At 38.2% G+C, this 25,253-nt stretch overlaps 4 protein-coding genes across 7 annotated transcripts in view; 2 read left to right on the top strand and 2 right to left on the bottom strand.

Annotated features, from left to right (window-relative positions):
* The window catches only part of LOC138933732 (protein split ends), a 76,593-nt gene extending 61,903 nt beyond the window's left edge, over window positions 1-14,690 (top strand). For 2 of the 4 annotated variants that reach the window (XM_070296702.1, XM_070296703.1), the window contains exons 8-13: window positions 82-9,373; window positions 9,480-9,596; window positions 9,712-9,825; window positions 10,051-10,821; window positions 10,922-11,080; window positions 11,267-14,690. In XM_070296702.1, the coding sequence (XP_070152803.1) occupies window positions 82-9,373; window positions 9,480-9,596; window positions 9,712-9,825; window positions 10,051-10,821; window positions 10,922-11,080; window positions 11,267-11,395 (10,582 nt within the window). In that variant the 3' untranslated portion in view covers window positions 11,396-14,690. The remainder of the gene's footprint in view (window positions 1-81; window positions 9,374-9,479; window positions 9,597-9,711; window positions 9,826-10,050; window positions 10,822-10,921; window positions 11,081-11,266) is intronic. The other 2 variants (XM_070296706.1, XM_070296705.1) reach the window with 2 other exon arrangements.
* Window positions 14,691-14,723: 33 nt separating this feature from the next.
* Window positions 14,724-16,342, bottom strand: LOC138933735 (peptidoglycan-recognition protein SA). Its single transcript, XM_070296709.1, has 4 exons — window positions 16,221-16,342; window positions 15,700-15,907; window positions 15,431-15,549; window positions 14,724-15,326 (listed from the first exon to the last, which is right to left on the bottom strand). Exons 1-4 carry the CDS (start codon window positions 16,273-16,275, stop codon window positions 15,142-15,144), a joined length of 567 nt encoding a protein of 188 aa, XP_070152810.1. The 5' UTR covers window positions 16,276-16,342; the 3' UTR covers window positions 14,724-15,141.
* Window positions 16,185-19,859, top strand: LOC138933733 (alpha-ketoglutarate-dependent dioxygenase alkB homolog 4). The gene is made up of 5 exons (XM_070296707.1): window positions 16,185-16,925; window positions 17,761-17,886; window positions 17,973-18,065; window positions 18,140-18,567; window positions 18,643-19,859. Exons 1-5 carry the CDS (start codon window positions 16,704-16,706, stop codon window positions 18,791-18,793), a joined length of 1,020 nt encoding a protein of 339 aa, XP_070152808.1. The 5' UTR covers window positions 16,185-16,703; the 3' UTR covers window positions 18,794-19,859.
* Window positions 18,908-24,344, bottom strand: LOC138933734 (CD63 antigen). The gene is made up of 5 exons (XM_070296708.1): window positions 24,065-24,344; window positions 21,319-21,507; window positions 21,066-21,236; window positions 20,254-20,484; window positions 18,908-19,762 (listed from the first exon to the last, which is right to left on the bottom strand). The coding sequence occupies exons 1-5, from the start codon at window positions 24,137-24,139 to the stop codon at window positions 19,565-19,567; spliced, it is 864 nt and encodes a 287-aa protein (XP_070152809.1). The 5' UTR covers window positions 24,140-24,344; the 3' UTR covers window positions 18,908-19,564.
* Between the last annotated feature and the right edge of the window lie 909 nt (window positions 24,345-25,253).

Below are 25,253 nucleotides of genomic sequence, written 5' to 3' on the forward strand. Positions count from 1 at the left end.
GTGAGTTATGTTACGTTTAAAAGAAAAAAAGAAAAGATATTTAAAAAGTTATTGAAACTAAAATCATGATAACATTTCTAGACATCATGAGCACCACGATGGATCCCGACCAGGTACACCTCTCGTTGACGAGCGGCCAGAGAATCTAGTACCCAGCGAGCCAAGAAGATTCAGAGAAAGGAGTCACGAAGGCCCATTGTCATTACCTTTACCAAGGTTCGCGGCACAAATGTTAAATAACAACAATAATACAAGCAGTAGTAATAACAACAATGGCAGTGGCACTCGATCGAACAATGCCAGCCTTGCTAAAATTGCTAGTCCGCCGTGTGCCAGTTTGTCTACTGTGCCCAGTCCTCGTGCCGCACCGCAACCACCAGCTTCGCCACCTCCCAGACATACCAGTTCGAGCCCGACCAGTTCCGACAGCGAGACAGCGCCGCAATCTCCTAGTCTGGAAGAAAGGATACGCTCTCTGGATGAAAAATACGAAAAGTGGTCCGGTTCGAGAGCATTGAGTGCCGCTGGTGGCGACGCTCTGGCGAAACTCGATGCCAGTGCTTCGGAAAGATTCCGATTTCGACATAAACTGCTTGATTTGGATCTCCATGAGGTGCAGCCTTCTGATATCGTGAAGTCGGTCCTCGCGAAAAGGAGTGTGTTCGATGAGGACTCGAAGCGATTGGAAAACTTTAACGAAAAATACGAACCGCGGGAATTCACTGGTGTTATTGGCGTTAGTTCTATGATCGGTAGCACTGTTGGTCTTACCACTAGTGATGGTGGCTGTACTAGCAAAGTTTGTCTACAGTATCCGTTTCCTAGTCATCCGCCGATACAGCCAGCCAGCGGTACTTCGATTACCAGTCAAATCGGTATTAATACGTCATTGTCCGCGAGTTTGACTCCGATGACAACTATGGTCTCATCGGCACTAAAGACCGATCCGCGAATGGTGCAACATAATTGCATACACCCAACACCGGCAACGCCGATCACACCTGGTACATCTATTAAGACAGTTAGTCCGGAGTTACCGCCAGTTTCTCTGTCGATCGGTCTTGGTAGTGGAACGGCAGCCAGTAACAGTAATGGTAGTGGTTTAGCGTCAGCCAGTAGTCTTCTAAGCAGCAGTGGTAGTGTAGGTAATATTCACACCCTCGGAACCTCGTCACATCGGGGATTGAGCATCTCCGCGACTACCGCATCACCCACGGTGACAGCGGCATCAGATGCTTTCAATTCAACTGCAATAACAACAGCGATGCCTATTACAACGTTGAATGCGACAATTTCGTCAGCGACAGTAGCAACGACAACGATGTCTGTAACAGGCGCGGTATCTTCCATGACTATTACCAGTTCGATAGCTCCACCGTCTTCCATAACATCCTCATCTAATTCTTCCTCTTCATCATCATTATCTACATCTTCCACAGATTTGCCTCGTTCTCGTTTGAGGAAGGAAACGAGTGGTAGTAACCGAGAGAGCAGAGATTCCCGCGATGGGAGGGACAGCAGAGAATCGAAACATAGTAAAGGAAAAGATTGTCAAAGAAGATCACGCAAAGATGAAGCCGACATCGAAAGAAATCGTAAAGACAGAGATGAAAAGGAAAGTGCGAATATTGTGAACGATATCGGCAACACGGATAATCATAGTAGGGACTTTAAGGATAATAAAGAGCTGAGGTATGAACGCAAAGAACGAGAAGAAAAAGAAAGGAGAGATAAAGAAGATCGCGACAGACAAGAGCGAAGAGATAAGGAAGATCGTGACCGACAAGAGAAAAAAGAAAAAGAAGAACGTGAGAGGCGCGAAAAAGACGAGGAGAGGCGAGAAAGAGAGAGACTTGATAAGGAACGACAGGAGAAAGATAGAAAAGACCGAGAAGAAAGAGAACGTGAAAGAAAGGAAAAGGAAGAGAATGAACTTAAAGAAAAGGAGAAACGAGAAAAAGAACGTATCGATCGCGAGAGGAGAGAACGAGAAGAGAAGGAGCGACAAGAACGGCGAGAACGCGAGGAGCGTGAAAGGAGAGAACGCGAAGAACGCGAAAAGAAAGAACGTGAAATTCGCCTAGAGCGCGAAAAGCAAGAGAAGGAACGCCTTAGAAGAGAGAGGGAGGAACAAGAAAGAAGAGAAAAAGAGGAACGAGACAGGATAGAACGAGAAAGAAGGAGAGAAGAAAAAGAACGTCTCGAACGGGAAAGGAAGCGAGAGAAGGAAGAAAAAGAAAGATTAGAACGCGAAAGGCGGAAAGAAAAGGAAGAACGGGAGAAGATGGAGAAGGAGAAACGCGAGAAAGAAGAACGAGAGAGACTCGAAAAACTCGAGAGGGAAAAACACGAGAGGGAGAAGCGTCGGGAACGCGAAGATCAAGAAAGACGAGAAAAAGAGAAGGCCGAACGCGAAAAGAGGAGAGATCGCGAAGAAAAGGACAAAGAGAAGAGGGAACGCGATGATAGTAGACGACAATCGACCGAGAATCATTTACATCCTGTTACGCAGTCTCAAACTCAGGTTATCTCAACACCGGTAGCGATCAAACGCAGGTGTTCATCGCAAGATTGTCCCACGGACGAGGATGCTAAACGTATGAAAATTTCAGACCATCGACGCGACAGCAAGGATCGGTCTAGGCAAAATAGGAAATCCGAAGATCGTAAGCATCGCAACGACTCGCATCGTTCTAGTCGAGAGAGCAGAGAGAGTCGTGACAGTAAAGAAAGCAGCAGTACAATACAAGACACTAGGGATGGCGAATCGACTCGAGAAAACAACTCGAGAGACAGTGGAAGCAAGGATAAACAGAGGAGCAAAAAGAATCGATCAGAGAAGGAGTTGAGGGAACGTAGTCCTAGAGTATCGCACGAATCTGATAAGGAATTTCTGTCGAGGTTGGAACTTTCCAAGAGAAACGATTCAACACTGTCGACCGAGCAAGCTTCCGTGGGATCGAATCATACGAGAGATGTACAACATCATCAACAGCAACAATCTTCTACATTGAATTCGCATAGTGACATAGACGATGGTCTCCTTTCCACTCATGAGATACAAACAGTAAGAAATCCATCGGCCACAGACACGGATAGCGACGAGCCGAAGAAGCACTCGATTTTTGACATTGTCGATGATGAGCCTGCTTACATCAGTATGTATGATAAGGTAAAGGCTCGTTCGACGAAAAACATGCAAAAATTAGAAGAAGAGAAGCGTCAAGTGCGACTCAAAGATAAGTTTTCGCAACTGAAACAAAGTCGCGCTAGACGAGAAGAGAAGAAGCAGAGCACGTCGTGGGACGGAGACTCGGTGAGCAGCAAAGCTTTGACTGAGGACGAAGCTACTTCCGAATCAGATTCGACGAGAACCAAGTCTCTCTCTAGAAAAGGCTCGCGGTCTCGCATTCATTCTGATACGAGTGAGGAGGAAGAGCCATTTAACAACAAGGTTCGCAAGTCTATAAAGACTGAAAGATTTCTTGAGAGTGATGTCGATCTTGGCTTCGCCGATACTGAGGAGAAGCAAAATCCACTAGAAGCCTCAAACGTCATTGTCAATAGCGTACATACGAACATTAAAGAAGAGCCTCGTACATCCGACGAAGAGGAGCGAATCGCGGTTAGCTTCCGTACGAATCATCCGACAATAGTGGTGAACAATCACGAGAGAGATTCGCGAAAAAAGTCACATAAAAAGAAACAGAAACGTCAAAAGAACAGCATCTCGAGTGAAAATAATATAAAGGTGGAATCGACGGAGCCTCTAGAACATAAAAATAAAGCCAATCTAATCACGTCGTCGAACACAGATTGTCGACCAAATCATGGTACGGAATTGACCACCATTACCGCCGCTACGACTATAAGTACGACAGTATTAGAAAACGCTGAGGAGAGGATGCGCGCCGATAAAAAACAACGTAGTAAAAAGGATAAGAGACGCGATCGCAATGGAGAAGATAAGGCTAAAGCGAGACGAAAGAGGCTCAACAGACAAGAGGCAAGAGATTCTCAACGTATGGAGGACATTTTCGGTCCTCTCTCGGACGACGTTGACGATGCTCCATCTAATACTCATACGTTCTTCAACAGATTTAATAATATGACATCAGAGAACAGTGTTTATGCTTCAGATAGCGACGGTGGTCGTAGTTCGCTCGATATGGACAGAACAAGACGGAAAACAGAAAAGAAACGACGTCATCAACCGGAAGATGAAAATAGCGTTGATCTGGCCGAAGCCGGCCGAGAGATCGAGGCGAAACTTTTAGGTATGCCGAGTTCTCCAAAGGCTGCTGTATGTACAGCTGAGCCTAGCGATCATGATGTCTTTCGATTTACCGATGATAATGACAGTGTTGAGCCGTCGACACCTTCGACGGCACCGGAGAAAATCAAAGAGAAGAAGAAAAAACGGAAGAAATCAAAGGAGGAACGCAATCGGAAGGATTATCATCACCATCATCATCATCATCACCATCATCATGAAAAGAGCGGTGAATTACCTTATCTAGGCGCCGAACCTAGTCCACCAAGAGCGAGCAGTCCGTTAATATCTAAGACAATATCATCCAATTTGCCCGCACCTAGAGAGACATTATTGAGTCCGATACCTAAAGCTTCCAACGTGTCGACCATATCTTCTATTAACCCTCCAGTTGTGAGCGATATTCAAATCTCCAAGTCGGAGAAGAAGAAGGACAAGTTCATACCCGGTTTTGGAATAGAAATAGACGAGACAATTCACGAGAATGCTGTGAAAAGTATCTCGGAGCCTGACGAAAAGGAGAGCAATTGTCAATCGCGTGGCAACAGAGAAGAACCGGAAGTACCTGTACCAACGACGCCACCGGCTCAGAACGAGGATAAGCCGCGAGTAGCAATATCACAGGAAGAAACGGAGGACGCCGTTGCCGCATTACTGGAGGAAACGTTTGGTGCTTCGACGGAGGACTTCTCTTACGAGGGCGAGGAAGAAGAAACCGAAACCGACGGGATTACCGGAACGCCGGCCGAGGCACCTCAAGAGGATGTTGAAGAGATGCAGCAAGCTGTCGAAAGTTTGAACGCCTCAACAGTGGAAGGCGATGCGGATCTGAAGCCAGATACGCCGCAGAGCGAGCACGATCTACAAATTGACACGGATACGGAGGAGGATCCGAATTACGAGACAGTCGATTTAACACAACCGCCAAAGACACCGGATATACCGTCATTCTACAAGTCCCCGACGAAAACGCTGAATATGACACCCATCTTGATTTCGCCTGAGAAATCGATCGAAATGCGATTACCACCCACAGTAGTTGCCAAACCACAAAGTCCACCGAGTTCCGTGATTGCTCATTCTTGGACTTTGAACGAGCACAACAAGCCGCGCGAATCCATCAAGCCCGTACAGTTAGAAACTACAGAATCGGACATTGATATCGCTAGTCCAGAAAGAACGGCACAAGTGCAGAGAACATCTGCGTCGCCTCCACCTCCGCAATACAAACAACCTATGCTGGTGCCGTGTAGCGTACCGATGAGTGAAATTCCAAAATCGCTCTCTGTTACGAGTTCGCGACCATCGCCAATCACAGTGCAGCCTCTGTATCAGAGGCTTCCCGTGTCTCCGCAATCTCAGATGGTACCCATGCGCCAAGCTTCCCCGAAAATGCAAACGACTATTTCTTGCTCGTCATCTTCTAACACGACACCGTTGCCGCCATTAGTTCCATCGAGAATACCACCTTTGGTATCATCACAATCATCGCCACGCATCTCTCAGCCACTTTCGCCCAATGGACAATGGTCGCGGAATCCTACGTTAAGTCCGCACGTACCTAATATGGGTAAGAGAAAAGCTTCGCCGCCACCTACCAAGATCGCAGTATGCGTGCCTATTCCCGCTCATAGACCGGAAGCGCCAATTCAACAAATCTATTCGACTGCGGCGACTCAACAGCCAGTAATACAGCACGCCTCAGGAATGCTAGCACCCGCATCCGGTTATCCTCGCGGTGGTTTACCACCGTTGACTCTGAATATTCCACCGCGACCTTATATGCCCGTACCACCGTTAGCGTCTGGCATACAGGTCAAAAACTCGCGCGATTCCTGTTTAAGTGGTAAATCTGTAATCGAGACGCTACTACCGGTAAATCCGAATGAAGCATCGCAGAGATTGGAAGAACCAAAATTGTCACCCGCTGTTATACCTGAACCAACTAATAAAGCGTCTACCTCGCCTAAAGTTCCATCGCCAAATCAACCGCCCACGTATATACCCGAAACAGCGAAGATCGAGATCAATGCCAGTACGTCTAGTCCGGTATTCGGTAAGCCAGCTTACGTCACGGACAGCTACACGATGTCATCTAGAACGCAAAAACAAATTTCCGTATCTATTACAACAGACAGTAATCTGCTGTCGCCCAGACAGAAACAAGAAGTATCGAATCTTCAACTTTTAACTACGCACGTACCTCGCTCTTCCACGCCCAGTCCTGTAATTGTGGCTCACGGTCAGTCTCACTTACTTCACAAGTCGGTGCATACTTTAGGCCCACAAAATGTCTCTTCTCCGAATCAACCGCTGATAAAGACCGTAGTTCCTATAATTCCTCAACAAATAACGCCGCTGAACGCACCGTTGTCGGTACCCGGTGACAAATCCGTCATGCCGCAAACACCTTGTCAGAGACAGTCACCTATTTCCCAGAATCAATTGGTCAAATCTCACATACCTCTAGTATCTACAGAGTCGCAGACCATCATAACCAGAGTAGTATCGTCGACCGCATCATCCATATCGACGCCATTGATGAACGAATGTTTAGATCACAACCAAGGACAACAATTGGAAGTGGATGCTGAAGCACAAACTAATCAAACTGCACAACCGATGCAACTTACACCACCTATACAATCAACGCAACCAATCGATGCGATAAAACAAGAGCCAATCGACGTTAAACAAGAAAATGTGATGGACGAAACTGAATATAATATAGTCGAATCCGAGGAACTTTTGAACCAATCAACGTGCATAGAAGAAAACATAAAACAAGAAAAGCAAGAGATAGTAATTAAGACAGAAATTGCGCCATGTATTCCTAACGATGAAATCGCCGATGCACCGGTCGTACCTAAAATCGAAGCGGAAGCTCCTATAAAATTGGAGCCTGTGAATGAAATTAAAGAAGAGATTAAGGAAAATGATGAGATGGAATTAGACGAAGAGCCAGTAGAAGATCCATTGAAAGAGCCGAGCACAGATCCCCTTGCTATCGATTCTAAAGAAGATCCGACCGATAATAAAGAAGACAGCGACTATTGGTCCGCGAAGGAAGTAAACATCGAAAGTGTGATCAAAAAAGTCGATGCTCTGTGCGATGGTGAAGGTAACGATGGTGATGATGAAACGCAACAAACCGAGAGCGCGAACAGCGACTCGCACGATATCAGCAAGAATGAGTCGGATTGGTTTGATCCCGAATCGTCAATAGAGAACGAGAGTAAAAAGAATTTTGGATTAACAACTGATGAGCACGATGAAAGTATGGAAACGTGCGAAAATGAGGCTACGAAGAGTCGTCGTGGCAGAGCGAAGAGTAGACGCGGCAGTCGTGGCGGGGTCACCACCAGACGAGGTGGCAGGAACGCAAGCACCATCTCTCACAGACGAGGTGGTAGAAGTTCCCGAGGTAGCAAATATCATGTTGAAAAGAATAAATTGCCTGCTGATGTTTACGAGTTCCACGACGACAGCGAGGAAGACAACGCCGGTCGTCCGCGACTTATTCTCACTATCAAATCTCCGGGACCGAACGTAACGGGACCTAATGCGCAGCCAGCGATACCCGTGGCCGCAGTTAAGGAAATACCGCCGGAGGAGTTCGTTTCACCGGCCGCTAACACGAGAAAATCAAGAAGATTGGCGGAGAGAGATGGCAGTCGCAGCACGGTCGACGATGTCATCGAGGATGTTGTCCGTGGATCACCTGCAAGTAAAGGATTAATCAGCGGCGCCGCTGGAAATGTGCACGCCATCAGGCGAAGTACTAGACACAACAATGCTCCGCGCAATACGACGGTGCAACCTACTGCACCACTAACAACGGAACTTCGTAAATCACCTAGGGGCAGTCGTAAAACGGCGAGACGAACGTCGGAAAATAACGAGGATAGTGGAGAGGAGAAGGCGAAGGAAATAGCCGTAACGCCGCAAGACATACCAATCAAAGAAGAACCGAAACCGGCCCAACCGGAAAGTCCGAAAGCGGAAGAACCGGCTCAAACTGTTGTTACGCAGAAGACGGTGTCGCTCGAGCCGATGACGTTGATCGATCCAGTCACGGGAATGCTGATACCTATGAGGGAATCCGAGGAAGGTCAATATATACCGGTGTCCACGGCATCCAGTCAGGTACAAACTATTAATAGGACACTATGCGAACTTCGAAGCGGTGAATTAGTCAGCGCGAGCCTGACAAATGAAACGCCACGAGTGAAAACTGAAGATCCTCCGTTAGTAATAGCAGAGTCGAAGAAGGAGGCCATTATAGAACACCCGTCTTGTCAATCGGCATCGACACAACCGATACAACCGCAAACTAGCGTCATTACGAAACCACAATCCCCGACAGTACAAGTTACCTCTACCATTACTATTGCGCAATCTTTGACGACAACTACGACTATTGTCACTACCGTGACTGCGACGTCTGTAGTATCAACTACAACGGCGCAACCGATACCCATCTCTTCTTCTTCGCAGACTAAACCTACGAGTCTGAAAGCGCATGTGTTAAACGCTAGCAAGCTCGTGACCTCGGCTCAACAGCAGGTTGTCGTCACGAAACCGGTGGCTTCAAGCTTACCTAATCAAACAATAGTACAAAACATTGTCAAGTCACCCGTGCAAGCGATACAGGGTCTCAATCTGCAGATACCACCTGGCAGAGTCGTGTCGCCCAGCTTAAGCCCCCGTGCGAAACAGACAGCACAATTGGCACCAGCGAACGCAGGCGTGAAGCAAGGTCAACCTATGTCACCGGTACTCAACAACACCGGAGTACCACCTAATCCTAAGCAACATCTTTTGCAAGCCGCCAAGCAACAAACATCGACGATAGTGAACATGTCGCAGAAAATGCCGATAAACATGCATCCTGTTAGTGTGAACGTTACCAGAATGCATCAACCGGTCTCGCAGTCCACCGCTCTCAAGGGTATCAATGGACAACCACATCCGCTTAATCCAAAAACGCATCTATTGCAAGCTGTAGTTCCACCGATCGTCACCGGGAGTTCTACGCATCTCGTTAATCCACAGCCGATTTCAACCGGCAATACCCGACCACCGGTACCGAAAACTCCTGTATGTACAATGGAATACTCGATGATATTTTAGATTCAATACAATATATTCGATACTAAAAATTATAAATCAGTATCGATTAATATTTCGGAAACTTGTGTTTCAGGCTACTGGAACAATGGAACCGCAAAAAGTGGAAGTGTCGATGTCTGGTTGTATCATGATGCCAACTGCGAGCCCGCAAAGTCGTAGCGTACCAATGCCGACGTACGAGGCTCCATTGGTAAGTATTGTATAAATACTATGTTTAAAAATCGTGCGCTTAAGAGAAAAAAGATAATGAAGCTAATATATTGAAAGCTACATTAAACACACTAACTCTATTCGATTTTGATTAGCACGGAAGTACAGGTGCTACTCCACCAGGGGGTCAGTATGGTCTTGTCCCCCCGCATCGATCCCAGAGTCCTCCATTGCCTCCACCTGCCCATCATCACGTTAATACTTCACAGGTATTTACTGTCTCTCTCTCTCTAATATTCTTTTATAATATATTTTTTAATAGAATTGTGCGTATGGCTCATATAAAAGAAAAAAATTCAATTTTTAGACATTAATCATAAATTTCTTGACATTGCATGAAATTTGAAGAATTTTTATTACGGTTTGTTGCAAGTTAATATATAGGCAATATTGTTTCTGATATAAATAATAATAAAGATAATCTTGTTTTACAGAATGAAGTCGTCAATCATTACGGAGGATTGACTCGTGGCGGAGAATTGCCATCTCATTATTTACATTCTCAGATGTTGCAATACCAATACCATCTTCGTGCGCAACAAGAAGCGTTAACGGCACCACGCATAGCTTATCACATTCCAGGAACAAGATCTCCGCACTTACCTTTAGATCCGAAACTCGACACCGGCATAGAGGACAGTCACAGTCCTCCTTTAGAATTAAGACGTGGAACGAGAACGCCTCAAGATCGTACTACTGACAGTCCACAAGTTGCTCAAGTTTATATGCTACACGGAAATGTAAGATTACCGCCACCTCCATCGCAGTATAACGCAGGAAGTAATCCGTCATTACCCGGCACACCGGCTGGCGCTAGAGCAGGTTATTACGAACCACCGCCCGCTCATTTACGTTCTCAATATCCCATGGCTGCCAGCGAAGCGCCACCTGAGATGGGCAGGGCCGCCACGCCAGAGAGATGTAGGAAGCACCATGTTGTTACGCCGCCACCGTATGCATCTCAGGTACCACCGCAAGCGGATACGTTTCAGATGCTACTCCAACGTTATCCGGTTATGTGGCAAGGTTTACTAGCGCTCAAGAACGATCAAGCAGCGGTACAAATGCACTTTGTTTTCGGCAATCCTAACGTAGCCAGAGATAGTCTGCCGTGTAACAGCGACGGCTCTACACCACCATTGAGAATAGCCCAAAGAATGAGATTAGAACAAACTCAAGTTGATGGGGTAGCAAGAAAGATGCAGGTACGTATCATAATCCTTCTTGGCGGTTACCGATATTTGATGAATTTAAAATTACATGAGTTGAATTATTTTTTAATATGTCAATCAAAATGTTTTCCAGACTGATAACGAACATTGCATGTTGTTGGCATTACCTTGTGGTCGTGATGAAGTAGATGTACTGCAACAAAGTAAAAATCTTCAAACAGGATTTATCATGTATCTCCAACAGAAGCAAGCTGCTGGTATCGTAAACATTGCCGCACCCGGATCGCAACAGGTGAGTCAAAATTTTTTTTATTATATGAGATTCTTCATTATTATATGAGATCCAAGTCCTCTATCTCACATGAAAGCGTTATTATAATATCTTATTCTTATTCTTAATCCTCTTTTTATTTGTCTTATTTTCCTTTTCTGACGAGATGCGATTAAAATGTAACGCTACAACATTTTTGCATTTTAGCCGGCATATGTAGTTCACATTTTTCCATCTTGTGAATTTGCGCATGAAAATTTGGCAAGAATTGCACCGGACCTACATCAACGTGTCGCAAAAATCTCTCATTTACTAATCGTCATTGCCACGGTTTGAAACCGATCATTGACTTACCGGATTACGATTTATCCGTATGTTTCGTCTTCACGCACCGCAGGACGCTTCATACCTGGCATGAAGCCTGGAGTGTCCGCTTGATACGCGCGTACTTGTGCGACAAAAAGCGGGATGCGTATTCAAAATGAAGAGCTCCCTATTCGGAGTTGTATCAGTGACAATCAAATGGAACCCGGCGGGGTAAGCTGATCTTTATATCGTAGGCCTAAAGATGAGGCATGAGGTTGTGCGGTGAAGTGAGGTTAGCACCTTTAAATGCACTGGTCATCACCGTGCGTACCTCTCTTTGATGAAATTTGCGCAGGCAAGCTCGGTTCTTTGTTGCTTTTCTTTTTCCTCTTCTTCGTTTTCTTCTTTTTCTTTACACGGCTTGTAACTCGCGTCAATTATAATACTGACAATGTTTGTGGGATCGACCGACATCACTCTTGGTCTTTCTGACAAGCAAATCAGGCACAACCCCAGCCTTCGAACAAGACCTTCGATTCGTCATGCGATACTCATTACTTACGTTCGTTCCTCCCATAGAGGAAACAGTAAGAATTCGTTTCTCTAGATGGACAAGTCAACCGCGAAGTAAAGATATAGAAGCAGCTAACGTACCCTATCACTATTACGAGCTATTTCAAGTAAGGTTTAGGCGTTAATAATAATAAAATAAATTGTGTAAAAAATTATAAGCGAGCCATCGAGGGCATAACTACTGTGATTTTAAGTATTTAACGATAACTGTAACTGCGTAAAGAAGAAGAAGACAAAAGGTAAAAATATATAAAAGGGTGCCCAACTAATGATCCGTACGGTATGTGATGTGTTTTTGTATAAATACTGCTCTATATATAAAAATGACTATGTATTATATTATACAATAACTATAATGATAATTTGCTGCTGCCCGTTGCTGCTGTCGCCGCCGGTTGTGTCGAGTTTAGAATGTAAATTATAACGTTAGTCCTCTAGCACACAGAGAATGAAAAAAGTTGGGCTACCCGCGTAGAATTTGTGCGATCTATAGATCTATCCTAGTGTATCATGATTTCCCAGCAGGATGCGAATTCGTGAATTATTATTATTATTATTAATCTCTGAATTACTAAAATTCCTCTCATACATAGCATACTCTCTTAGCATTATATATATCTTATAAAGAATTTTTAACGTTACTACTTATATTCTCTTTATTATGATTATTATGATTACTATTAATGTTAATGACCAGTGTTGCCAGTGTCAGAATTACGATTGTACAAGATTTTTTGGTACATTGATGAATTAAATAAATTAGACGGTTCCCTCCCTCATTGTAAGAATTTTATTATAATTCGTCTAATTTATTTTAATAAATAAATGACCTTGGTAATACTGATAATCGCCCATTCTTATTATGATTATGATTAATATTATTATTCTTATAATTATGATTACATATTATTGCGATTACTATTACCACTGCTATCACTATTATTACTACTATACTATTACCACTACTACTACTTACTATTACTACTATTACTACTCTACCACTACTCTATTACTGCTGCTATTAATTATTATTAACGTTATTACAACAAACTAGCTAGGGCATACCAATTCGCACACATTTAAAGACAAAATGGGGCTTATTTGTCATACTGAGAAAATGTATGACCGATCTCATTGACCATTGACGCCGCCCCATTCTACGCACTTCCATCCTATAAAAATGGATATATTTGAATGAATGAACAAGGAAGAGAGAACAACAGCGAATGCGAATAGAATGTTAACATTCATTAATACTCTATTCGCATTCGTTTTCCTTGCTCTTTCAACTACAGTAGATATATCTATCTTTATATCCCATCTCTATCGATTCCGTCACGCGACGACTCATAGACTTTTTAGCATTCGTGTCCGAATAAATGCGCTTACGTGTATAGACCAGAGGTTACATTATATCACACACCAAGCCGTCAAAAAACATTAAATAAATTAAGAAACTTATATCTATTTACGATATTATGCTGCTGCGCGTAGGGTGCATGCCTCTAGAGAGTAATCTTTATGCAGAAATCAGGGATAGACAAAACATATGCATTCATTTGTTTCAATTATCTGTTGTAAGTGCGAAAAGTTTAATCTTTTTTCGATATTCGCAGAATGTCAAGACATGTGAAAGTGTATATCTGAGTGTATTGTTTATTTTATATTCATATATTCCCATATATACTAATGGTAACTTTGTCAATACTTTTTATATTTCCTTGATCTTTTGCTATTATTTTAGGAGAGCACTTGACGATTCGATAAATTTGTTATTTTTATTTCTAAGCGAATAGAAGGCATTGTTTAAATGATATTTTATTGTTCTGTCCATCCCTGCGACAATGCAATTACTTTAAGGCAGCGCGGATACTCACGGAGCGTGTGCATGTACAGTGTAAAAGATGCGTTGTGGATATGTACAGTGTAGAGGTATAACTGAGCGCGAGAGAGAGAGAGAGAGAGAGAAAGCAAGGTGATAAAAAAAAGAGCGTTATATATATATAAATATATTATAGCTATGCATATAAGTATATAAGGCGCGAACGTGCGCACGTGTCGTTTATTTCACGCAATTCATTTATTTTTACGGAAACGTTGCGTTTTCCCTCCTCTTTCTTCTGCAGCCAGTCATATAGCATAGGTGCAGGATCGTGTATTTTCTGTACCGTTGTTACGCGGCACGTGCGCCCGTCGGCGGGCCTCACCTATCTTGTAAAATATCTGTGAATATTATGATTTAGTTTCTTCCTAATTGTAGGCTACAGGAATACAAAAGAATGTTTACGTTAATCATTTAAGGAAGAAGAATGTACAGATATCATTATATTCTTTTTTTCTTTTTTTTTTGTTTTGTGTTTTACTGTAGTTATTGATAATTATATGGATATTAACGATAATAATAACTATGATTAAAAGAAAAAAAAAACTTAAGCTCGGCTCGATTGCGTCATTCTTGAAAAACCCGCTAATGCGCAATATATTTATTCTGTGTAAGAGAAACTCTCGGTGATAATGTATCATTTGTATATTAGTAATTACGTGATCTCCTAATAATCGAAAAAAAGAAAAGAAACTTGAATAGAATTGGATATACGTTACGATGTCATACCGTTCCATCTCCTAAATTCATCACAATTTATCCACGATTTATTTCTACATGTCATCTACATACGTTCTTCTGAAATGTTAATGCGTTAAAAAACGTATGTTAAGAACTTTCTTTTTATATTAGATCAGGAGCTGGACTTCTCGCTAGAAAGGTAATATAATAAAACACAAACTATTACCTCGAATATTGACGTATATTTCTCTCTACGGTCTTATATTAGTTATATTTTTTTAAATCTTGCCAACGATTTGCGAAAATATATAGCAGAATAGTGATGTTATTTGAAGAATGGCTCTGTGGCCTCTTCTATATAACTTTATCGAAAATTAAGGTTTCGAATTAAAAGATGCTGATTAAAATAAACAGCAATAAGCATTGTGATACAAAAAACTTTCTCCAAAAGTCGTATTAAAAAAGGTTCAAGATTTCTTATACTTATATATGAAAGAAGAAATATTCTATTCTATGTTTATATTTTATGTCAGTTTAAAAATTATAAGAGCAAATATTTTCTCCGTAATATATGATAGTTATTTAAATTGGATCTTAAAGGTGATAACCTTTAGCATCGCACTTGTCGTCAGTCGTTCATCTATGGACTGCTGACCCATTCAGGCCACTCTTGAATCTGCGTGTAGAGTTGATACCCAGGACTTACTGTTTGCTGTACTTGTCGCGCACCAAGCACACGTACGTTGCTTCGAAGGATACCTTGGGATTTGCCACACTCAATTAATTGATGCGCGGCATTTAACATTTTCTGACTGGCCTGTTTTTCTGAAAAAAGAGATGGCCAAAAATATAACAATCTGATACATAATAACATAAATATATTAAACATACGGTATGAAAAAATATATTTTTTTTTTAGCGATACTTACTGTCGAAATTTCCAATGAAAACAATACCGACAGATTTTTTATTATATCCGTATGTATGCGCCCCTTCGTGTGTCCATCCGACTCCCTCATATACATTTCCATCACCACCGATTAAGAATCTTTAGAGAAAAGGCAATCACATTGATTATAATAATATTTTGCACATATCTTAATATTATTAGATATTTACATGTTACAAAGCAAATGGTGTCATGTTATGGAAGCGATGCGTACTCGTGTTGAGATAATAAATTATTATTATAACTTACGAATAACCGATATCATCCCAGCCAAGTTGGTCCATATGATAACTGCGTATGTTGTCGACACTGGTTGCACAAGTCTGGCGCGAATTACACTCGACAGTGACTGTGTGCTGTATTATTACGTAAGGTATAGGAATTATTAAATAGTTCACGTCTCCAGCGGAAACGGAGGTCCACTCATTTCTGCTGATGATGTTGGGACACTTGACCTCTGCAAAAATATTCAATTAAATATTTTATAATTGAGCCCGAGAATAAATAAATGTTTTCACGATATGGAAAAAGATGCGGAAACTAGATTTTTCAAAAAATTTTATTTTTCATTCTTTTATTTGACTGGTTAATAAAAATATGTATTTAAAATATATATATGTTCGCGAAACTACATCGATTGATTTGGCAAAAAGATAAACATGTAGTTTACACACACACACACACACACACACACACACACACACATATATATATATATATATATACGATTTATAAAGATCAATTAAATTTAAAAGTTAAAATACTCTTACCAGCGAAACTGGCAGGAAGTACCCAAAAAAGTACGAAGCAGATCTTCGACAGCATATTTTTGCAGCATGAAACAAAGGCGTGCGTACAACTGTAAGAAGAACATTAAAAGATGGAAATATATAGTCAGCAGTCAGCATTGCCCCGCGGCCGGGACAGTCCACGAGACGATAACGAGAGAGAGAGAGAGATTCGTTGAATATAATCTTAATTTTTCTGCTATTTTTGCATACAATTTTCCGCGATAGCAAAAAGAGAGAGTGAGAGAGGGGAAGAACAGCTGAGAAATGTCAATTATTTATTATTTATTTTATTATTTAATGATTAAATCATTGTGTTTATTAACGATCACATTATCCATCTCTATATTATGAATGTTTCATCGAAAAATATTAAGAATATGATTTCTTAAATTCATCTAATGAGAGAAATAAAATTCTTTCGAATTGATACGGATCAACGTAATACGAAAGCGATATCTCGCTATGTCTAGTTTCGACAGTCGACTTTGTAAATGTAAATCTACTGGCTGTGTTTATCGTTATTTACCGACACCACGTAGTTTTTTTCAGTATTTTTGTACTCGATATAAAAAAGGGGACATTATGGAAACTGTTCGACCGTGTGGCTGCAAAGGGATACGCTCTTGCTTAATTTGCGAAGCTGAATACAAGATATCGAAGCCGGATCTGCAAGAAATATTACAGGTAATCCCTTAACCTAAATCAAGAGTATTTGTGTTGCGTGATGGAGTTCCTCAAAATTTGCCGTGGTCTTTCCTTTCTCGTAAATGAGTATGATAAAATTTACGTCAATTTCATAAATTTTCCATATTATCATTTTATGAATATATATGTTTTCTAATTGGGTTTTTATTACTCAGATTAAATCCGATCAACGCAATTTTCTGCATCTTAATCTTTGAACTGTCTTTGAACTTTATATTTTATATTTTGTTATTTATAGAATTGTTCTTTTATTATATTGCATATTTACAAGCATAATTAGTCTTCCTTGAAAAATGTAAATTGAGATTTAGAGATTTATATCTGAATATTTTACCTGAAGTTTCTGTCTTTTCTATCTACTGTCTGCTATACACTGTGATTGTTGAATCTATGTATGTACTTCTAGCTGGACAGAGTATCAGAATGACCAGTTTGCAGTTTTATGTGCAAAAAGATGAGCTACTTCTTTATTTTGTCTCAATATTATCCTCTCTTTTATATATTTGATATAATATTATACTGTGTTCTATGTGTTGAATCTGTTTCAAACTGGATAGAATACTAGACTAACCAGTTTGTAGTTTTTTGTGTGAAAAGATGAGGCACTTACTTTGTCTTTCTAATTTTATCTTATAATATTATCTTTTTATATATTTGATGTGATACAAACTATTATAACATAAACTAATTAAAAATATTATATCTTTTTTATAGAAATTTATTTATAATTTTAATTATATAAATTGGGATGAAATATATTTTTAATTATTGTTCAATTTTTTAACTAATTTAAGATACATTTCTAATTTTACAGAAAAGCAAATCTTATGTTTATTGCCCATTTTGTGATAAATTATCACCTGGATGGGATATAGACGAGTATAAAAAACATCCTTACCATAATGGAAATTTAATTGACTATCCTGGTGTTTATATCAAGGTAATATGATTACAATAGACTGCTGTATATTTGACAACATACTTTTTAGCATATAGTTCACAATATGTGTATATATGTATGTTTAGTTAAATTTCTTAAATGAAGATGAGGCTAAGAAACTGATGGAAGCACTCGATTATCTCCCTTGGCAAACTTCACAGAGTGGTAGAAGAAAGCAGGTATATTTATGCTTCTAAAAATTACATCTCTATATTTGTTCATGTATTTTAAGTTAAAATTTTTCAATTTATAGAATTTTGGACCAAAATGTAATTTTAAAAAGAGAAAGTTACAATTAGGAGTATTTGACGGTTTTCCTAAAACAACACAGTTCATACAAAATAAATTTGAAGAAATACCGCTACTACGTGGTTTTAGAACTGTCGAGCAATGTTCGCTTGAATATGATCCCGAACGAGGAGCCTCTATTGATCCTCACATTGACGATTGCTGGATTTGGGGAGAACGCATAGTGACTGTTAATGTTCTTGGTGATGCTGTGTTAACTATGACTCCTTATCATGGTCCAATAACACGATACAACTTAGACTGTGTTTCAAGATACAATTCCATCCTAGAAAAAGACATTTGTGATAACACACAAATTGATATTGATGATAACATGGTAGTACGATTGCCGATGCCTGCCAGATCACTCATGATTTTATATGGTCCAGCAAGGTATATTTTTCTTATAGAAACGAAAATATACTATATCCTATTGAATTCATATATTCAATTATTTTTGTTTCATAGATATCAGTGGGAACATTCCGTTCTTCGACAAGATGTTACATCGAGGCGCGTTTGCCTCGCGTATCGCGAATTAACGCCACCATTTCTTGAGAATGGGGAACATCATGAGGAAGCTTCTAAGATTTTGAGGCAAACTTTATTCTTCTGGTGATATTACTATGAAAGGTTTAAATAATAAATTTATCAAATTTATTTAATATATTCTTTTTCGTTTGACGGGATGAATATATAATGTGTAAATACTATTTAAATGGGGCAAAGATATTTTATTCATAAAATGCAATGTATTAATATTTAATAGATATCAACATATTTTACAATAATCCGTATAATTTGAAAAGAAATATGTTGTGTTATATTACATAATTATTAATCGAAAAGTAATTTATATTTGAAAATAATACTTTTTCTTTTATAGCACACACAAACATTTTAATTATCTCCAGTATAAATTCAAAATGAATTTGAAATCACGGAATTTGAATTTAAATTAAAAAATTTCGCAATATCTAATTATTGAATACATGTTAGCCGCGTTAAGCAGAAAAAATCGCTTAAAAGCAATCCAACGTGATTAGTTCTTACTCCGCCGAACGCGGCCATTATTTAAAACAGATAATAATTAGACTGTCTATATCTAGATTATATAAGAAAATATATTAATCTATGAATTATATAAATCACTATTTTTTGGTATTAAGTACTGTTTTTTCCTATATTATTTCTAGTGATAACCCATTGAATTCTATTATATAAAGAAACGTGAAAGCATAAAAAATAAATATTTGTTTTCATATAAAGGGTTTTATATATTTATATTATAGAAAATAGAATCATTATATGGTCAGTTTTTATGTTTGTAAATTTCTCTTTGTGAGAATAGGAATAAAAATATGTCTTATTAAATTTTTGTATTAGAATGTTAACATTTTTTAGCGCCTTTCAATGGATAATCCGGAGACATATACACTACGGGAAACGTAGTTAAGGGATCTGATTTTCCCAGCGGTTCATAACCATTCACGAGATTTTCTCGTAATTCCCAGCGACGCCTTTCCCTTTCCGTTTTTTGACGTCTGATAGCTCGGCCAAGCATACATGCGAACATAATCCCCGTAAGCTAGAAAAAAAACAATAGACAAAAATTATTATCAAACTTATTTATTTATATAAATTACATTTTTAAGATTACGCTTTTAATCGTAAAATAGACAATTATTTTGTATTATAGTTGTATTATATATATATATATATATATATATATATATATATATATATATATATATATATATAATTTTGAAGTTAAAATATATTAATAATATATAAATAAATAATAATATATAAATAATTTCGAAGTTAAAATATTAATATAAGATTTATGTGTAATTTGTAAGAATTTATGGACTTTGGAAATTTGTATATATAAAGATTTTAGATATACATATTACAATTTTTATTATTCCAGAATATTCTACTTCAACATGTATATGGCTCAATGTTGGCACATGTTTTATCTATCCAGCAAATATATTATGTGATAGATTATGATTTCATAGTTTAGCATGCAAAAATATGATTAAAATAAAGTTGGAAAAATTGAATCTTATTAACCTGAATAAGAGCGATCGCTACAGCTCCCGTGCCGATGTATAATGCGCTGCGGTGAACAATAATAGAAAGACGACTGATACAGCCCTCCTGATATTTCCCCTGGCAACGATCTGGAAATTCAGGTATCTCATCCACTATATATGCACAGCAAGAATCAGGTATATCCATATACGTTTTGTTGAACGATACATTATTCCAATCCATATAGCTGTTGTATCCACAGCAACGTAACTATAAAGAAAAATTAATATGCAAAATCAATTTTTTCCCAACATGCTTTTATGTAGATAATATAATATTTTTAATAGTTTTTATGATATATATGCAACATGTGTACCTCTTTTTATCTATGGATTTTTCTGCCCATTTGTATATATAAAATCAATTTTTTTTTATAAAGCAATAGATTAATAATTCTAAAATAATAAGTTACTGGAAATGAAGAATTCTTCAAAAGTTAAGTTTCAGATCAGCAAACAGATGATAAACTCTTATTCTTTATTAAATTTCGAACAGATATTATTTGAATAGATAATATAACTTGAAGATTAATTACAAAGATGTTAAAAGTTGAAAATTTGCAATATAAAATAAATAATAATTTTCCTTAATATTTTTGTTAAAAAAGAAAAAAAACAATAGATTCTAAATTTTAATTTGCCATATATAACATGCAATAGTCCCTTAATTTTCATATAACTTCTTAGAATTTTACTTTTGTTTTTTAGGAAAAAAAAATATATATATATATATTTTATACACATAAGTTCATAATAAGTTATAACTAATATAAGAATAGTTAATCCTCTTACTCTAGATTGCATAAAATCGATTGCGATCGTGGCTTCTTTATTCTTTCCGTATTGATGCATCGTTAGATTAATCTTCTCAGCTAGAAGGTCTTTAATGCCATCTTGGAGGCTGTATGCAGCAACAGCTGCAGCAAGTTCCAGCATCAAAACAAAGGACAGTAAGACTGCAAACTACAAGTATAGGAATGAATGTAGTATACACATCAGGAAATGATATTTAAAGCAAATAGAAGGATTCACATGTTTCACTTACCACAAGAACCATGCAGGTACTTTCCCTAATCGCACCACAGCATCCCATAAAAGCAATTATAAAGATGAGTATTCCAACCACGATTAAAAGCGTGGCTGGCGAAAAGTAGCTTGAATCCAAGAAATGCGAAAAATTCTCGTAAATGGCATAAATTGTCGTGCCGACCGATATTATCATCACTCCCGTCAACTATAATAAAATAATAACGATAAAAATAATCGATATACTATAATCGAAGTATACTAAATTATGATGGTCGTATCAAATTGCGAAATGCTACCCATTCTCAATTGTTTAGAAAAGAGAGATAAAGCTTTTACATATTTATAAAAACTTTGTTCTCATTTTCATATACAATCTGCAATTTTCTGCATGTATAATTTCTTTTAGCATATCCTGTCCAAAGTATAAGTATATTATAGATTCTATTTCTGTTTGTAGGAATAATTTACAAATGCATGTAGAATTGCACAGAATATCAAACATAATATGTTTATTTTGTAGATTTTTTATTATTTTTATAATACATAGTTATCTCTAGAATTAATTGGACAATAATTGTATGTGCAATATGCGTTCTCAATTAACTTTTTAGAAAGAAAATGTATGACACTGTTTTATCACTATTATGTGCAACATATCGCTATATATACACACTAGTTTCTACTTGTTCTACAAAGTGAGCGACTTATATCTACGCGATAAGCCGTATCTTTCATACTTAATACAAGTCTATGCTCTCATTGTGAAACTAGATTTAAACTATATTTCAAACATCGACAAATTATCAAAAACTAAATATCATACTAAGATATGAAAAATTGTTAAATTTTTAATTTCATTTAAATAAACAAACGCGATTGGATAAAGAATGATACTCTCTGGAAATTATATACTTAAAAGACGAATATATATTTTCCTCTTATCGATAACAATGAAATCAGATAAAAGGCAATCGACTGTTGCATCAATCTGCGCAAACTTTCGCATTTTTCGTTTACTTATATGCCGAAGTCTTCCACCTTGCTAAAGTCATATGATACCACGCGGCATCATCACGAGAGTGTAAATTTATCTCTACTGATAAGCGGCCATTAATATCCCCTGGATAGATGTAACAGCATATAAGTTCAAAGGTGTTTGAAATAAATTTTCTAACATAAGTATAACAAAATTACGAAAGTTTTTATCTTTGGTTCTTTTCGTTAAATTTCAAATGTCCATTGTTTAAGAAGGAAAAAAAAAAGAATTACTGTTTTTCTTCAAGACACACATATATGTAATCATATACATATTCATGTACATATAGCAATTAAGCTGCAAATTTGTATAGATGCATAATCATAATTTATAAGTGTGTCGTAATATAAAATGGCTAGCACAAACTTTACTACACGATATGCTCAGCATTATCTCATTCATACCGAGCGTTTTATTGATCGATTTATATATGTTTATATTCTTGTACCAATTTGTATACGAGAATTTTAAGGCAGTACTGCCCACCCGATAAGCAAAGTACGGCGCGCGAAGAAATCATGTATGGTTTCGTTTTTTTTTTTTATTTAATTGAAAATTAATCAGGTTGAGCCGGGCTGATGTAGGTACGCCCATCCCTAATAATTCAGCAGTGCATAGCCTTGTCTATACGATATCGACCGCAGTTGCAAAAGTACATTCTCTCTAATAAAACGAAACTCGAACTTCATGGCCCATATCGCTCTCTTCGCAGAGAACAAAGGATAGGTAATAAAAAGATTAATATCGCACAAGAAACACTTGCTTTTATCTTTGTGCTGTTCATACTTTTTGTATTCTCTCAAAGGCGTTATTATACTTTCTCCTTTATCATATATATTTATATTTTCCGTCATTAAAATTAGAGATACGCGTTATCTCAAGTCAATTTTTTAACCGAAATGGCAAATTGTTTTAATCGATACTGTCGGTATTATATTCTCTCTCTCTCTTTTTTTCTCCTTCCATTCTCTCTCTCTCTCTCTCTCTCTCTCTCTCTCTCTATCTATCTATCTACATCATAAATAATATATGTATGCGCTTTACAAAAAAAAGAATGAACTTTTCCTTACAAAGAAATTTCGTGTTTCTTTGGCAAACTCGATATCGTTTCTCTTCTGTCAAAAATAGGGAGTTAGCAATTATATACAAATGCTTTCATAGTAAATCGAAACCTTTGTTTTTAGCTAAACATTATCCACATAATAAGCATTACATTATTATCGCTATAACAATCAATAATTATGAACGTGTGATACGTAGGTATAATCTACGTAATAGCATTCGTACAATGCGCAGTTGCAGAATTGCACTTCCTTGAAATTGCGTCGCAATGGCATTTTCCAAGGACAATGCATGTATGTACATCGATTCGCGAGAACTCTTCATGTATATCAATTATTGTCTCAGTTTCCAAGATTATCTGATAAGCTTACTAAGATGTCGATAAAAAATTCGCGGCGAATTTCATTTCCAAGAAGTCTCATTACCGCGAGTTATATGCATAAAATGACATTTGTAATCAATATATAGAATAGAGTATATCGTTAAAGCGAGAAATTATATTATCGAGATGAATACCAACGATTTTATTCCACGTATGAAATCGCGAATCCTTTGATCAAAAGCGAACTGTTGCGCGGGAATTTTTCCAATTGTAACGCGAAGTAACGAGAGATACACAAAAAAAAAAAAAAGAAGACAATGATGTCTCGCATATGGTACAGACCACGAAGAGGGAATTGACCGCGCACAGCAGATACTTGATACAGCGAAGGCCAACGTCGAGGTGCGTGGCCGCCATTTTGGTGCTCGTATAGGCTCCGCCCGGACGCAGGTGCACAGCAAACGGATCCGCGCACACTCAACGCACTTTACACACCGACTGTTGATGACGATCCCGGATATCGGCCGGTCAGTCAGCCCGGCCGTTATCTGCTAGCCGATAACGAGCCACGAGAACGTACGAACGCAAACGGACGACGACGGACGACGGACGACTGTTCGTGCGTCACGCGATCTCGCACGATCGCGCACGGCGACGTCTTTGCGCGATAAATACCGACGCGGACGATTTCCTTGAGAACGTGCAGCCCAAGAGCGAGAGAGAAGGAATGAAAAAGTTGGGATAATGTAAAAACATATGACGAAGCGCGAATTTTTGGCAGAATGCACTAACGTGTATTGGAGACTTGAAGATACGCGATAAACACTATCGCACGAATTCAATTCAGCTTGTTAACGAAACATTTAATATCTAGTAAAAATTATGTTTCTGTTGTAACGAGAATTTTTTTATAATATAATTTTTGTAGTACAGAAAATATATTTATGTAGGGTATTTCAATAGCTGAAACACATTTATGCTATATCTTTAAAACTATGTACAATATATATATATATATATTTAACATATGCATCATTAGTATACGCACAATATTTAAATGCGTTCATTGTCTATAAAAGAATTTTAATTCATTAAATTGTAATAGGGCATTAAATTCAAGCTTGTTGCGAATTATTTCTTACTATACCTTATTCTTTACTATTTAAAAAGAAAGACTTCAAATATATTAATAAAATATTTTATAGATGGACTTTAAAAAATTTTGTATATATATATATATGAGTGGTACTCTCAATATAAGCAATAATATAATATGATTGAAATTGGATACAAAAGGAGATTGAAGTTTTCGTGTTAATGGACATACAAAAGAGACATCCATTTGCGCTCGTTGCTACGTTTATACATGACCAAAACAATAATACGAGTATGATTCATATGAGCGATTAAGTTAATATTGTGTATGTATGTACATGACTCGCACAGGATACAAACGTGTAGTAAATTTTTTTTATTTCTATAATTTACAAGTCGCAAAAACTGTTTCGAATAAAACTTAATCGAAGAAGTA

Source organism: Polyergus mexicanus, unplaced genomic scaffold (genome assembly GCF_030449975.1).
Source record: "Polyergus mexicanus isolate NDT 795.1 unplaced genomic scaffold, iyPolMexi1.0 SCAF_5, whole genome shotgun sequence".
Classification (NCBI taxonomy): Eukaryota; Metazoa; Arthropoda; class Insecta; order Hymenoptera; family Formicidae; genus Polyergus; species Polyergus mexicanus.